At 31.7% G+C, this 17,313-nt stretch overlaps 1 protein-coding gene across 1 annotated transcript in view; it reads right to left on the bottom strand.

Annotated features, from left to right (window-relative positions):
- LOC132919815 (uncharacterized) overlaps positions 1–17,313 on the bottom strand; it is a 48,388-nt gene that overhangs the window by 18,689 nt on the left and 12,386 nt on the right. Inside the window, exon 2 of the mRNA XM_060981688.1 lies at positions 5,138–5,764. Within this exon, the coding sequence (XP_060837671.1) occupies positions 5,138–5,764 (627 nt within the window). The remainder of the gene's footprint in view (positions 1–5,137; positions 5,765–17,313) is intronic.

A 17,313-nucleotide genomic window follows, 5' to 3' on the forward strand; every position in this document is an offset into this window, starting at 1 on the left:
TTAAGAACAGCACATCCTAATATTACATGGTCTACAACAACTATTATTATAATAACCCTTGTCGATTCGGTGCTCTTTAGGTGCACATCACGTTTTATTATTGTTTTACTTTTCATTTTATTATTTTTTTGATATATCCATGCCACAGTAACGGCAACTCCATTGAAAATCAACGATACGGTTTGCATGTTTACATTGTTCGCCAATAAAGTATTCGAAATTAAAAATAAATACATGTGTCAAACGGGATAAAAAAAAACTGACTATACTAGTAAATGTTTCCGAATCACCCACGACCTCTTTCGTTTCAACACCATATGGCATGGTTCTTCCGTAATGTATGCATATCTGTACAAATGTGACTTATTTTCTTTCATTGGTTGTGTTTAACCATAAACACAGAAATAAAAAATAATTATAATAATAATAATATTATTATCGATAATACCCCCCTTTACCATGTCAATCACAATGTATTGGGAATATAATAATATATACGGACAGAGTACAGTCATTGGGTTTAACACAGAATACAGAACATTATGTAAATGAAGTGCCACGATTGATAAGCTGATCGATTTTTTACTACAATATAGAGATGAAGTCTCGTTAAATTATGGTTTGTTATTAATATTTTGAAATATAGTAGTGCGCATTCTGTTATTTATTTCATTGTAATAGATAATTACGGTTTTATTAAAACTGCAGTAATGATGAAACAAATGATTTGGTACTATGCAAATATAGGTCTATACTTCTATAGATGAGTTTATATTCACGTGAATATTAAATAATAATAATGAGTAAGTGATTTTTTATATTCGTCAATGTATACATGATGCATACGGTGTGCTTAAATATTGTATTCATCATTACTCGATTACAATTACTGAAAACTGAACAAAAATGAATGTAATTACAGGTATACCCAAAGTTGTATAAATATTACTTATAAGTATAACACACGATCAGGTACTTGATGGATTTAAATTATTACTAAGAAAACATGTTTCCATCTATTATACGTTTTGCATTATCGTTTTGACCCATAGATTTTAATTTGTTATTGCGTGTAAAATATTTTTTTTTTAAATAATTTGAAATTATGCTCTTCCATTTTATCTATTGTATATAATGTCTATAATATACAAATAAATAATCAAATAGTTGTGTGTCAACTGTTAAGACGTTATACTTATGACTGTTTGGCATACTTAATTGTATATCAGTGATGTCAAAATTATCCTAAACCCAATATTATCCGTAACATATACCTATAAAAAAGAAAAGTCCTAAATTGCTTTTTTTTTCCATCGACTCAAATTACATAAATCAAGCTCAGAGTGCGCACGTCGTAAATTGCTACCGCACACAATTGTTTCATATATAATATTATATATATCGGATGATACGTAATTCATCCAATAAGAGCACTTCTTTATTTCTGTTACCGTGGATTGAAATAATATATTATACGCACTATTTAAATGCTTTTTTTGTTATATTTCTCTTTTAGAATTTTGGATATGTTATACTTATAGTACCCATGGATTTTGTTTTCCACTCCGTTAATTCAAAGCGTACCCAATTATTACTGTTGTCAACCAAAATAATATAATATTAATAATGCTGTAAATCTATTATTATACACAATATTATAATATGTAAATTATCTACGAATTATTATAATATAATTATACATAGTCAAATGAAGAGACAATAATGCACAACAATAGGTAATAATATTAATAAGATATTCCATGATAGTTTTAGGTACTATGGTTATACTCAGATTTTTTGAATCTATAAAATAAAAGTACAAATTTACGATTAAAACTAATTTTTTTTGGATAAACGTACACGGTCAAAAAACAACGACGATGTCGACTGTTGCAGTCGTAAAGTGTCTAAGCCAAAAATGTATATAATATATATATATATATCATGGTTCCCCGTCGTCTATATACTCTATGATATGAACGGTAGTCGTTCGGTGGTCGTTTCGTCCAAGTTTACCGTAGACTTTGTATACAAAAAACCTGCAGCGAGTTTACACAAGCTCGCAATGAAATTCACGGACCGACACGTTCAGAAAGTGGCCAATGAAATATTTTATCATTGAAATCCGGTGAGGTCTTACACTCGTGCGGTCTGACTACGATAAGCACGTTCAATGTAACCATAATATTGTTTCACGTACAGCAGTGTTTCCACTACGTCGTATCGTATCGTGTTCCATATATTCAATATGTAGCCATGTAAGTAACACGGGTAAGCATAGTGGAAAACAACTAGATAGCCGACTGCTCGATATTACTGAAGCCGGCAGTTATATTCTAACAAGAAACGTTTACAATAGTATACAGTGACGTATTTTGGTTGGAGGGGATTGTCTTGAGGGTTAACCCCACTCTTTTTTTCTAGTTATATTCATTACTGAAGTATCACAAAATAATGTTGATGAAATATTTTAAAACTGCTTTGAAAATTGAATATGTACTGTTTTCTTCAAAAAGGCTTCATAGATTAGTCATGCTATCAATCAATAGCGTTGAAAATAATCAAGTATTGGATTTTAGGGGAAAATGCTTGCCGGGAGTTAAGACACCCCCCACTCAAAAAAAAAATTAAGCTGAAAATACGCATTATTGATAGTATTATATTATATATTTTACATTTGTATGTATAGGTATATCATTTATCGAGATGTTTATTGTAAACACTGTTCTGTTGGCTTATGGACGCACGACTTCAACGCTCCTATGGAAATATAATAGACTATTTAGTTGTTTTATAATAATATGTCCATGGTAACACGTTAAATAAAAGTTAATGTATTCAACTTATCATGACACCGTATACAGTAAACCCGTCTTAACCTATGACGACCGGGTAACCATGATATTTTCCAACAGTCAGACTTATATAAAATAATGGTCGTTATGGCCGTTTTCTTCATGCCCATCTCCACTGCTATCCAATTCAATAGACCCATTTTTACGTTTTTTTTTCTTATTTTTATGTCATCGTGTCTGTTGTGCAGTGCTACGAAATTCTGACAGAAAATCTCTACAATAATGCGCGCACTATATTTATACTTTATAGTTCAGTAGAGACTGACGAAACAAGTTTTGATTTCTCTCCCTGGATGGACTACACGCTTCTGCGTATTATTAATCTGGAATTACACGCTGAACTGTGCGTTAAAATACAAATTCACATTTAATTTTCACAAGTTCCTTTTAGGAATATGAATTTTAATAAGCATATACGAATATTATTTAGAAATTAGAATTAATTGGATTTATGGAGGTACATACTATTTTATCTAATATGATTAAATTTTGAAAATCCAAGAAAAAGTTTGCTCAAATAATTGCGTAACGCTTTTCTTGAAAAATGTATTTTTACCCTTTTTGTATTGTGCATTATTGTTGGTTCGTAATTTATATCAAATATGCGCATTTTTTTTCGTAAGATCATAAGTTTAACTTTAATACGGAAGAATACCTTATGTTATTATATAATTTATTTAGCAGTACAGGCAATTTCTCAAACGCTAAAGGCCTTACTAAAAGCTATTTTGATATATACCAAATGTATGTCACTTCACTAATATTCAGTGTCTACGTTGCACTTAACCTCGCAATATACGGTGTCAAAATATAATTTACCAATAATTTATTAGTTAAGCTGTAAAAAATTTTATTTATTAATTTTATTGTACATAATTAAATATTTTTTCCCAGTTAGGTTATATGTGCGGTATCTGGTTAACTTTTGGATATAAATATCTTGCATGGATTTCTTAATTTAATTGTACAAATTTTAGTAAAAATTCAAAATATTTATTTTTCATACTTAATAAATAAGAACATACGTATATACAAGATTTATTATTTTCGAATAATTGTCGATGTATTTATAAATTTTGTATAATTTAACTATTTTTAGGTATATCACCATCACACGTTGCTGTTTTTGTCTTCACAATAATTTTTTTTTTTTTTATCGAAGTAAGTGTAATTTTTTTTATAAAATGTGTAAGATTCTTTATGTTTAAAATTCAAATAACATAAGATAGCTGAATTCTTAAAAGAATTTCTGTAAAAAAATGTTTCAGTGATGGAAATGTTCTATATTCAAAATGTTTTGAAAATAGGTAAGGTCAGAGCTGTCAAGTAAGTCAACATATTTCCACTACCAAACATCAACAAAATAAGGAGGTGGTTAGTAACGTGGGTAACGTTATTGTTGGTAACTTAACATAGCTTTGAGCTTTGTAATAATTCGTACTGCATTTAATAAACAAAAAATATTTGGTTTTTTTTTGCATACCCATTTTAATAAAAATAAATAAGTTCCTTTATTTGTACATACATAGGAGTATTTTGGGTTTTTTTTTTTATTACAATAATAACTGTTCATTATTCATAACTCGTCGTGTCCAATTAAAATGTTCAAAATGTTTTGAGACCACAAGTTCATACATAATGAAAAAAATGATAAAAAGGTTATATTATTTGGAATAGATAAAAAAAAAATAATAATCCAAATAGTTTGTATTATCTTTTAACTGTGGTTCAAACGAATCTTGCTCATGACGTTTATTATAATTATTAAAAATAAAATTGAAATAACATTAATTTAACACATATTTAGTAAACAAACAATAGTTAAATTTAAAAAAAAAGTTCAATATTTTTTTTTGACATCACTGATGATGAAAAAATGTTATTATTTTATTGTCGTATATCTTTGTATACCTGAATACTTAAATAATTTAGTCAAACTGATATTATACAGAAAAAATGAAAATTACATTGCGTAATTGCAGTTTTCGTAATTTAATGGTGAAATTTGTTGTCTTGAAAAAATTATAAAGTTATTTTATATATTTTTATGCTGCAAATAATCATGAAACATCGACTCGAGTAGGTTACTTTGAATGTACCTATACAATATACGTCTACCAAGCACTAAAGTTTAAATTGGCACATGCCAAATAAAAAGGGGTTGTCGACACTCCAAGTTCCACAAATCTCACAGTATTTATCACGAGAACATAAATTGTAATTATAATACGCACGCCGCAATAGGTAATACTCAAAGATCTATACAATTTACAGGTACTCACTGTATACGACCATGGGGTGCCAGGCGGATCGGCGTTCGGAGTTCCAGTCCTCCACTTGACACCTGTACTCGCCGGTGAGCTCGGCGGTGGGCCGCTCGACCAGGATGACCCGGTGCAGGAACGACCGGTCGGTGCGCGGAGTCTCTGCGGTAACGTCGACCGTGCGACCGCTGAGCGGACCGAGCCCGCCGCCCGCCTCGGGCCCGCCGCCGGCTATCCACTGGTACACCTGTTCGTTGTCGTTGATGATGGCCATCGCGTCATTGGGCGCCGCCGGTATGGGGTTGCGCCGGAAGTACCACTTGACCACCAAGCCGCGTTGCCGCTGAAACTCCTCCATGGCCGCGTCCATGGCCAGGTCCGGTGCCGGTGACGACGACCGCCGGTCGCGGGCGCTGTTGGCCGCGGATGCGGTCCCGTTGGCCGGCCGCGGCGAGCTTGTGGCCACGATCACGTCACCGTTCTCGTCGTCGTTCTCGCCACCCTCCAACGCGTAAACGCAGCCCAACAGCAGTGGCGGAGGAGTGCCGCCCGTCGCCGGGTCGGGTTTGGCGTCGTACGACCGCACCACCGGTGGCACGTCCACCCTGACCACTCGGACAACGTTCATCTTCAACGCCGCCTGGTCTGTGAACAAACGAAATGACAACTACATCAGTTTCGTCTCTTATAGAGTGAAAAAACATATGACTTGTAAACTTTATTATATTATCTACGATGATATATCGACTTATATAATATATCAATATAAGTCACCCGAATTCGATTTTGTCTTCACGCGAAATATAAGACTTTACAGTTTGCTTTCGACCAGCGGCATAGCCAAGGGGGGGGGGGGGGGGGGGCTAAAGGGTCTATAGCATTTGCAGTATTTTTTATATTGTTTTGAAATATTTAAATTTTAATATGGAAATTGTCTTACAAATTGTAATTATTTAAAATAGTAAATACGTTACGGCAAATCAACGTTAATATGTTTTCAGTATTTTTGTTGTTTTTAATTTTCAATAACTCAAGTTAAAAGTATTTAGCCCCCCTCCCTCTATAAAAAAATCTTGGCTACGCCTCTGCTGTCGGCTGAATACTTGTTGAATTATATCCTAGTATAAATGGTATAAAAATATATCAAATCGCGTCGATGAAACAATTTTTATTTTTAGGCAAATGCATTTTTTGTGCGTTTGAAAATACTTGTGTAAGTATAAAACAAACTTAATGTTTGTAAAACACGTTAGTTTATTATATCTACTGTATAGGTGTTTCATTATTATTATTTTATTTTTTTAAAGCGGATTTTAGTATTTTAATTTTCTGACCTGGCCTACAAAGAATTAACGGGATAACTTAAGAACATGTTTAAAATTTAAAAATAAAAAATAAAAAAACACAAGAAAGTTAACTGAAATTTTATAATTGTATTACGTTAATCAAATTATTATCTATAATATACTATTATGATATTGTATTCTTTACACAGGAAATATCCGTTAAAAGTATACACTATACATATATTATTATATAGTAATATAATACATACGATGTACGTATATTCTTTTTTCTATTATAACATTCTTTATTGTCTTGTCTTCTGCTTGGTCGACCATAAGATTATGACAATAAATTACACATTATATTATTACTTTGTATATATATATATATATATATATATAGTGCCTGTTTCAATATAATATATGGCATGTAAACAGCAAAGTTTGTCTATTTCCTATTACGTCGTTAGCCGATAAATAACCGGACCGATATATAATTTTGAAATTCCCTCGGTTAATATAACACGGATTATATCACGATGAATGATCAATTCGCACACAAGTACACAAATCGAAAAAAGTATATTACATACATTATAATGGAATACACGTTAATGAGGTGTATTCTCACTCTATGAATAAACGATAACACTATTAAGACATATGCGTTGTATACAATCATAGACGTATAACTAGTCCTTTAAGTTAGGGGGGAGGGGGCTAGATTCCTAAAAATATTTTATAAAAATTTTTTATATTTTTATTGTTTCTTATGGTGTTTACAACACACTAGAATGATAATTCGCTTATATATGAAACATAATATTTTTTTTTATTGCATACAAAAATAAAGTTAATATTAACATGTTTGTAAGCACATACATTAACCCAAAAATTCTGGAGGAGCTAAAGCCCACCCATCACCCGAGCACCCCCCTAATTACGCCTATATATATATACAATATATTATAATATATATATGACAAGTGAAACAGTGTATAAGATAATAATAAATTTAGCAGTGACGTACAAACGTGGGAGGGGTGAGGGGGTAGATCTCCCCATGACTTTTTTTCTTTAATATTTATAACAATTACATTTATGTATATTGTACTGTATTAAATTTTGTTTTATTTTTACGCCACATCCCCCTCCCCCCACCATGACAAAATTATTTGACCGCCACTGAAACTTAGAGAACATTGCGGCAATAACTACGTATAATTCTAACGAAAAATATAGCACATCACCAGAGTCAAACAGTTGTCATTTACGATATATAATAACTCGCTGACAGCATATAGACGGTGTGTAGGTGTACTGAATTATGACTGTGTTGATGAACACAGGCTTTTCTAAAGATTTTTTAACCGAATTCACTATCGACGAAAAATATTATTTTCAATAACAGCTAAGAAAAATATCCTGGCATACTATAATATATTGGATCTGTTAGAAGTGTACGGACTTTTGATATACGTTATTATATTATAATATTATTATTATGTGAGAAAAATACAAGATCGGCCGACCTTATATATTATATACCCCATGAGACTATGCTGCAGCATTTGGATAGTATAAAATATTAAAATATGGGGTCGATGGATGCGATGCAATCGGACTCTTGAAAAAAAAAATACAAATATGTAATATATGTGAATAAAAAATTACTGTTTCGGCTTCGGTTCACCCAACCATTATATACCTATAAGCGGCCTACGACGATGTATATCAATCAAAACGAGAAAGGTATCTATGCGTTTGTACAATAATATATTTCCAACAAAACTATAGATAATAATAATATTGTTTGCGTATATTATGTATATATATTATATACTTATATTATATTATAATATATAAATAATTTGTTTTTTTTTCCGCGTATACTCGTGGGAAATTTATAACGTAATATTATCTATCTATCTCTCTTCATACAAATATATACTATATATGTATAATATTCGTTTATTATTATATATAGTTTACTATCCGACGTTCGAAGGCAAAAATGTATAATATAATATAATAATACAAAATTGGGAAAAATTCTTATTTCTGTAGACAATGTATACTGACCACATTGTTGACTACCTATGTTTGTTTACATGTAACCACCGATGCCGAAAAATACACATATTATTATTATTATTATAACCAATTCGACCTGGTATAACGGTGTATAGACTGTAAATGTTGCACATAATAATACCCGATGGCGTAACGATATTGACCGCGTGGTCTCTTCAGCTGCAGCGCACTTAATTCGACATGGTGTCTATCATTTTGGCAGTTACGACAGATGTTCGTAACGTCAAAATAACATTAAAACAAAAAAAAGCTTAGACTCACCGACCATGTATTATATTATATGGTTGTTTGCTTCTAATCTACTCTGAATATTTCAAATATAAAAAGAAGACAAAACAGAGCTTCTGCACATAAAATAGTGCAGAACTTGTACAACTTGAAATTGTAAAATAATATTGAGATCAGAACGTTCAAAAAATCTTGAAACAGAAAACTGACCTATACCTTTTTAAATTAAAAATTAATAAAATATGTTCAATTCCCTAACGTGGTTATCAGATTATTACATTATTATTGTTCATGTATACGCTAAAAAAACGTGCACTATAATTTAGTAAAACGTAGCGTAGGTACTCGCAAATATATTAATATTTAAACACTAACCGTATGTTTTATACATTGACGAATGACTTCATACACAATAAATATTCATATTGCATACATGATGTATATTATAATGAGTAGGTACTTCCGATTACATCGTTTATACGCGAGATAAATTAAGTAGGTATATTATAATGTTATGACGAGGGATTTAGGCTTATGAATTATAATATAAGTCGTATTCGTAATACAAGTATCAAATAAACAATTATAGTAGGTATATATTATAAGCGTGCCGGTAACTGAACTGAGAGAATTAAAGGCGCGAATTAATGTAAGTTTCGTAAATGCGAATAATGTCGCGCGAAGACCCTATAGGTAGGTAATACTACGTATTATATAATACGTGATATAGACATTATTGTGTGCAGGCTGCATGCACAGCACTAGTGTAAGTCGTAATTTAATCAGCTATTCACATTCTCGGACGCAAGCAAAATATGTGAAATGAATACTATATACAATTAGTAAACAGTAACCACAGTGTAAATTTTAATATCAGACTACATACCTAATATTATTATTCTTTGACGCGTAATAACGACACGACTCTAAAGAAATGCCATGGGAATGATTTTATGGAAAAAAAAAACAATTTTGTACGTTATTCACGTAGTTTAATGAGGAGGTGTTATGGAAAAATGATTTTTAAACGACCAACAGATTTCAATTACGAACGCCAAATCGAGCAATGAGCTGTGTAACCGACAGTAACCAGCCAATATATATAAGAATATTGTATGCCCAGTAATATTTATCTATATATATATGTCTACAGGTAATATTATATTGTACCACTATTTGAGCAATTAAAAATCTACGCGTGAGGTGAATTTCCTTCCGGTAAACAGTGGTGGTAGACTTCCGGTGTGGGACTGGTCGTCGATAAAAACACAGAGGCGGCATTGTACTGTGCTGGGTGCCAGGTGGATGGATCACGGTGGGTGTGTTATAAAAATAGACGATCCGAGACAATATTAAACGACCGGATGACTGGACACGAGCTCACTTCGTACACATAATATTATTATTATTGTCACGTAGGTAATCCGATATCGTTTTAATAGTGGCCGTACGCGAAAAAAGAGGCAATAATATAATGAAGCGTTGGTGGCGTCCGTCGGGGTCGTGCGCGGGTTTTCTTCGCGGGGAGAAATCGAAACCGAACACGTCTTACCGGATGTATTGTACATAATATTTCCCGTCCGAGACGAAATCTTAGTTATTCTACGACAACGATCCCCACACATATCATGAACCTTTGTTATTATATACGCCTTGTCGGAGAAAAATACAATTTATTTTGAAACTAGCTTTTATTTTCGAAATCCTATTAAGACTAATGGACGTTTCAACATTGCATTATATGCACACGTTGTATATTAACAGTTATAATAGTATATAGCATTATAGACGTATATACACTAGTATTATATTTTGGTAACTTATTATTACATTGTTATACATTTTCATTCATGAAATGATGATTTTTTTTTTTTAACGCAGTCAATTCGTCGAAATTTATAACCGATTATATTGTAAAGCCTGTCTTAGTGAAAATGTTTTTATTTTCTATTTCCGAGTCAATTCTGCGGACTTTGGCGATATTAAGAGGAAATACAATTATAAATAAACGTTTAATACATATATTGTATCAAAATAGGGATACTGGGATACCTATAGAACGTAACGTGGACAAAGCCGGTGCGTTGGCTTTTAAATCATATTTTCCAAAACCAATTATTTTTCGTCAGTAAGCGCGTTTAATAAAAAAAAATCCATGTCATATACCTTTAAAAACAGTGAGAAACGAATATAAAATGTAATTTATGGCACCAGTGGATTAAAAAAAATTGAAAGATGTCGTAATGTATATAATAATATACATAGCGTGTACTTTCTACGAGTATACCATAAATATAATGCGTTCGCTGCGTTTAAAATAATATACTTAGCCTCATCGCTAAATATTATTATTAGCAACGAAATCACAAAAACGTACACGGGCACTTCCAAAACAAAAAAATAAAAACATAAATATATAATCTAAACTGCAGCATCGTCATCGTCATCGTCGTCGAGTTGGCGACCCAACGCAACGGTTAAATTTAGCAAACACCACGCGCGAAATCCTTTGGCCCACCGCCTCCATTTTATAGAATATTATACAGAAAACAGTTTAATTTGGATATTTCGTAAGCAAGGCTACGCTATCAATAACACAATGTCCAATGTAGTCTCAAAAACAGTGACACACAGAGAATTAAATCGATCCCGCCTATACAACGATCTGGTATACCATCGATTGCAAACCTTACTTATTAAATTATTCGTCCAACGTTGATATTGTGTATAACATTATAAAAATTATTCCAAACCTTTCATAATAAAAACTATTATTATTCAAAATTCAAAATACTATCAACTATCGTATTATGCGTGTCAATGTAATATGTATACCATACGACCAATTTCATGCGTTACAAATACTTTATCTAATGGCATAACTGATTCATACAATCATATTGTTATACATTTTTATATTATTTAAATTATCAGTTATCACAAATCACATTGATGCCTACCCTCCATTATATCCGGTTTAAATGAATAATACATTATGGATCTAGCATATAATATATAAAGCTATAAATTGGTGTAGGTATAGTATAAACATAAACCAATTAAAAAAAATAGTGTATGATGAATTAAGTTCACTATAATATCACTCAAAAGTGCCAAACCACATTACAATCTTTAAGTAATTATATTCAAAATATATTAAAAAAAAATAAAGTTTTTAAGATTTCTTCGGTATTTTCTTTTGACGACTCGGTTATTTTTCCTTGCACTTAAAGTGACAAACAAGAAAAAAAATAGTTACTTTGAAGTACCGAAAATACTCAATTTAGAAACGTTAGATAGGATATTATGATATATGACACTTTTGGATCAATTTTAATCGAAAGTGTGTACGAAAAAAATACATTTAAACACAAATAGGTAAGCACATTTATAGTTTCGCTCGGAATATAACATGTTTTGACTCTAGTTTCATTGGTTGTTAACTCACGTTAAGATACATGGTTTATTAATATATGTATTTAATATGAAGTATATTTAGAAAAAAGTAAATAAAACAAAAAATATATTCATTTATTCGTCAATAAAATAGTAATATTACTACATTATATAAAAATGTTAAATTATACTTAACTAAATTAATCCATTAAAAAACTAGTACCTACCGACTAAAAACATTGGTAATTGATCTTGATCATTGAGTATCAACGATGTATAAACAATTATTATTATTATAAAATAATCCACGTTATATTTTATGTTATCATTTTACATATTTTTTTTAAAATATTACGATTTCTTTAATATTTTGGATTTTGTATTGCTGTTAGAGTTAAAATATAATAAAAATAATATACATTGCATAGTTGTACGCACACACACATGTATTAATACAAATTCATAATACACAGGGAAATTTGCATTTCTTCGAGTACGTCCTTGAAAAATGACGAGCACCGTGTAAAGTAATTATTAATCGCAAACCAGTGGATTACACAGTAATCACATTACAACATAATATGTATAATGTTATGCTGCTGGATCGTTGTTTTATGATGACACGATTATTATTATTATTATTATAATACTGTTCCTAGATGTTGTGCAGTTTTTTATTTATTGAGTTTCTTGCACAGCTTTCGACATAATATTATGGCAGTTATTCGTAACTTATATAATATATATCAAACTGTTATATGTATACGGAATGATAAATTTAACGTAAGGCACTTATTATTAATTATTATTTCATTAGCTATTGAGACGTTTGTGAAAATATATTTTTTTTCTATTATTCTATTATTGGAAAAAAATTATTAGGAGTTAATTTTCATCATTTTTAATTTTTTTTTTACTCTTTCGAATTACTACATATGTTTTTAATTTCATACTCCGAAGCAGAATATTAACTGAAATATTGCAATATATAAATACAAAATACTTATACTTATAAGTAATAGCTTATAAATATTTAAAGTCTACCAATATTTCCGGGTTATTTCTATATTCTGTTCATACAACGTTAAATACTTGCAACTTATAAAATAGGTAATCATCCGAAATTCGATTTAAAAAAAATTAAAATACTGTTAAAATATTGTGTTTTGGAATAATTAATTAATTATTCACGTTATAATTTAAAAATAAAACATTTTTAAAAAAAATAATAAAAAATATAATTTTCTTGGAAAAATGTTATTTTTAACAACTATAAATGAAATAAAAAAAAATTTCACATTATTATTTTCAGATATAAACCACCTAGTGTGCATATACCATAATATTTTATAAAAAAAAAAAATTAAAAATAATGATCAATTATGTTTCGCATATAACTGCAGAGAAATATACCTTCATATAATATTATTACATCAGTCATCAGCATGCCGTATAAATCGGAGTACAATCGTGACGTTTAATGTTGGTACCTAAACCACATATCGCGAACAGAACACAATGTTATATAATTATTATGATAGGATGCGCATCAGTGGTATGTTTCATTTGTATGCGTTCGTCGCACTTTTCGCAGGATTGCACTTCGAAGGATAATATTAAATATAATATATAATGGCACCTAATTTATTTTCCCCTAACATCGTGTGTCAACAATTTTAGTAGACACCAGACATTTTACATATCTTAATATCGGTTTTATTATTGCATGGGTGGTGGTATATAGGAAAATCGGCGGAGGGCATCAATAAGCTTGTATATTCGGAATAATGAAAATTTATTTCTGTACAAATATCATGCCCACAGTAAAATACATTCGAAAAAACTAGACCAAAATTAAAATTTTAAAAATGACAAATTTAAAATATACCTATATACATATTATATCATAGAAATAAAATATACCAACAGAAACTCAAATTATTATTTTTAGTTAAATTCAAACTTCCAAAACAGTTAATGTTTAAATTGAATATATAATATACATATATATTAAATTATTAATATAAGAAAAATAAATAAACATTTGAAAATATAACGAAGCGCATTCAGATCTGTAGTGATAAAAGTAATGACATTTTGTCGATATAAAATCAAATCAACAATATACTTTCAGATTCGATTATGTATAAAATATACCACTATAGGTTAGATAAAAAAATGTAATTTAAAATATATTTTTTGAATTTAATTTTGGCAAGGTTTTCACAAAAATATTTTACTTTATATCCACACCAGTGAAATAATTTATTTCTACCCCGGTCGGTTAAATACAAAATATAATATATCGACAATAATAATATTATTGTCAATGTAGTATACAATATATATAATAATAAATACAATTATTGTATGTGTCCGACAGCGTCAACCTACACCCTATTACAATATTTTATTGAACCACCACACCTCGGTTTTATCTAAATATTACTGTAGTGACTATTTAATGTTTATTTTGCTGAACAGCAGTAACAATGCGTGATATAATTACGATGTCGCTTTGTTTTTTTATAATTTATTTACATGCACTCGCTTTGAATGCGCACGCTGAAATCCAATTATCACATATTGATGTATGTCCGAATGGCCACGTCTAATTAACGTACGTATAGGTACGTTTATTCAATTTCTCTTAATTGCAGCAAATACAATATTAGTCACAGTCCGGTGGTATAAATAGTAGTGAAAAGTTTCTTCGCACTTGATATAAATTTTATTTCATACAATTTGTTTCCGGTTAACTAACCGACTTATTTGCCAGGATTAATCGCAATTAAGAGTTTTTGATAAAAAAAACTTTTTTTAAACTATAATGCTGTTGAATATTAAATACTTCTCGTGCAGCATTGAAACGTAAAGAAAATATAAAACGAAGAAATAATACTAATATTTGGTATAGAGTGGCAAATGAAAACAATTAAAACGAAGAATATTAATTGTCACTTTTCGTTAAAATGAAAGACAGTCGTCACAAAATCAAAAACAATGAAAGCGTATGAATGGTCGTATCAAAGTCAAAAGTTTTAGTCATGACTCGTTTGAGACTATATAATATAATATTTTGTATAAATAGAATATAATATAAATATTTTTTATTGGTACAATAATACTTTTGTTTTTCAAATGCAAATTTTATTTTTAATTTAATAATCTAAAAAGGAATATTTTCTAAGAAATGTTTATGGATATAAAAACAAAATACGAAACGAATAGTTTTTTATTAAAACAAGATGAGCGTGGTGAACCACAAATATCACAGGACATCCCTTGTTACTTCACTCGTTTTATTTTTGCTTTGAACACTCATAAATAAAAAAAAAACTATTCGTTCGATATTCACAAAAATGTTAAGAACAGTATTCTGCTTCAAATTGTGAAATATAAATATAAACTGCTGATAAAAATAAAAGTTTAAAAACTAAGGATAACATAAAATGTCAGAAATCCACGATGTTTAATTTGAAAAACAGTAAATGCTTTTCTCAATGGCGAATATTTACTGTTTAAAGTATCACAATAATAGCCATTATTTTTTATAAAAATATCACGGAAAAAAATATTTGAAATAAAACGGGTTGTCGACAGACCACGGACGATAAAACACACTGCATCTATAAATCGACTTGTTGCAGTTTCAACTTTTATTGTTTCGACGTCAAGAAAACTCAAACGCCATTTCCGTCTCGGCCGACGACGGGAGGATCGGCTTCGTCTATCCGATGCAGATTATTGTCGGTATATAATCAGATAGCCAATTAAAAGTTTGGGACATGGGTACAATATTTATTATACCCGTGCACGGATACTCTGTATATAGACGCATCGAGAACAGTTACTAAAACAGTATACGATATACATAATATTATACTGTAATAGCAAACCATAAACGACGGACTCGGCGGGATTAGATCGATCGTATTTTGTTCGCGTTCGGAACGTTTTATAGCGATGAATAATAATAATAATAATATTATTATGCGTACTCGAGGCCGCGTGTTGGCGGCACACGGCGCGGTGGTTGTTGTAAACGGCGTTGGCGCGAAAGAATAACGCGTATCGAATTACGATCGGAACGCGTGTGCAGTGTTCAGCTGGGGCGTTTTACTGAGCGTAAACACGACGTGGAAAACCCGTTACGGCGTTCAGGTCGGAACTGCAGAAATCGATTACGGTGCACAATCGACCGGAGGCGATCGGCGGTATCATTAGCCAAAAGACAACGACGTGATGATCACAACAAACAACGACGGCGATAATATAATAATATTATATAATAATAACGCGTATTATTGACGGTTGCTATATCGGTGGCCAATATTATAAACTATCGTCTTCGGAAAACGCGACGACGGTCGTAACCCCGCGAAGGCTCGGTCAGGTGTAGCTCTAGCAACACACCACCTGCTCAGGTCCGAGCGGGTACGTCTCGCATATTATTATTTTACTAGTTTATACCGGAAACGCCGAGAGACGATTTTTAGACGCGCGTTCCGCTGGTCTCCTCGAAAAAACGTCGTCGTGTCGTCGTACGCCAACAGAGCACGACGACGACTGATTGCGACACACACACACACACACACGCGCGCGCGCGTGCTTGTGGCTTGTACGATATCACTATACGCTACGGACGACCGACCTACTCTGAAGGGGCTGAAACGAACGACTACGTCTCCATCTCTCTCGCGCACGCCCCTTCACGACCAGTTCGGGACCGGCACACGCGTTCACCGTCCGCGTTACGGGTTGTTGGAGTCGCGTTCCGCCGACTGCCGTCGTCCGGCAGCCGTCGTCACGTAACCGCGAAAATATAATAACTATACGTCTCGCGTATACATGTTGCGTGTTGCGTGCGCATCTCCGCTCCGCGCGATATCATCATCATCATCATCGTACTATATAATGGAAACCATATATATATACGTGTTTAATGTAAGAACAACCGTCTGCGTAGCACGTGTGCGTGTGTGTCACGCATACCGGTTACCGGGTCGTCGGTTCGTTGTTATTATTGTACTCGTGTGTGTGTGTGTGAATAGCTGCTGCACAACTCTATACGATCACCGTTCGCCGTATGCTCCACGCGACACGCTCTTGTACGCAGATATTGTTATTATTATCGTTATAATATAGAGTATTATATGGTATGCCCGCATCGTCTCGGTCCAACGCGTC

This window comes from Rhopalosiphum padi, chromosome 2 (genome assembly GCF_020882245.1).
Source record: "Rhopalosiphum padi isolate XX-2018 chromosome 2, ASM2088224v1, whole genome shotgun sequence".
Taxonomy (NCBI): domain Eukaryota; kingdom Metazoa; phylum Arthropoda; class Insecta; order Hemiptera; family Aphididae; genus Rhopalosiphum; species Rhopalosiphum padi.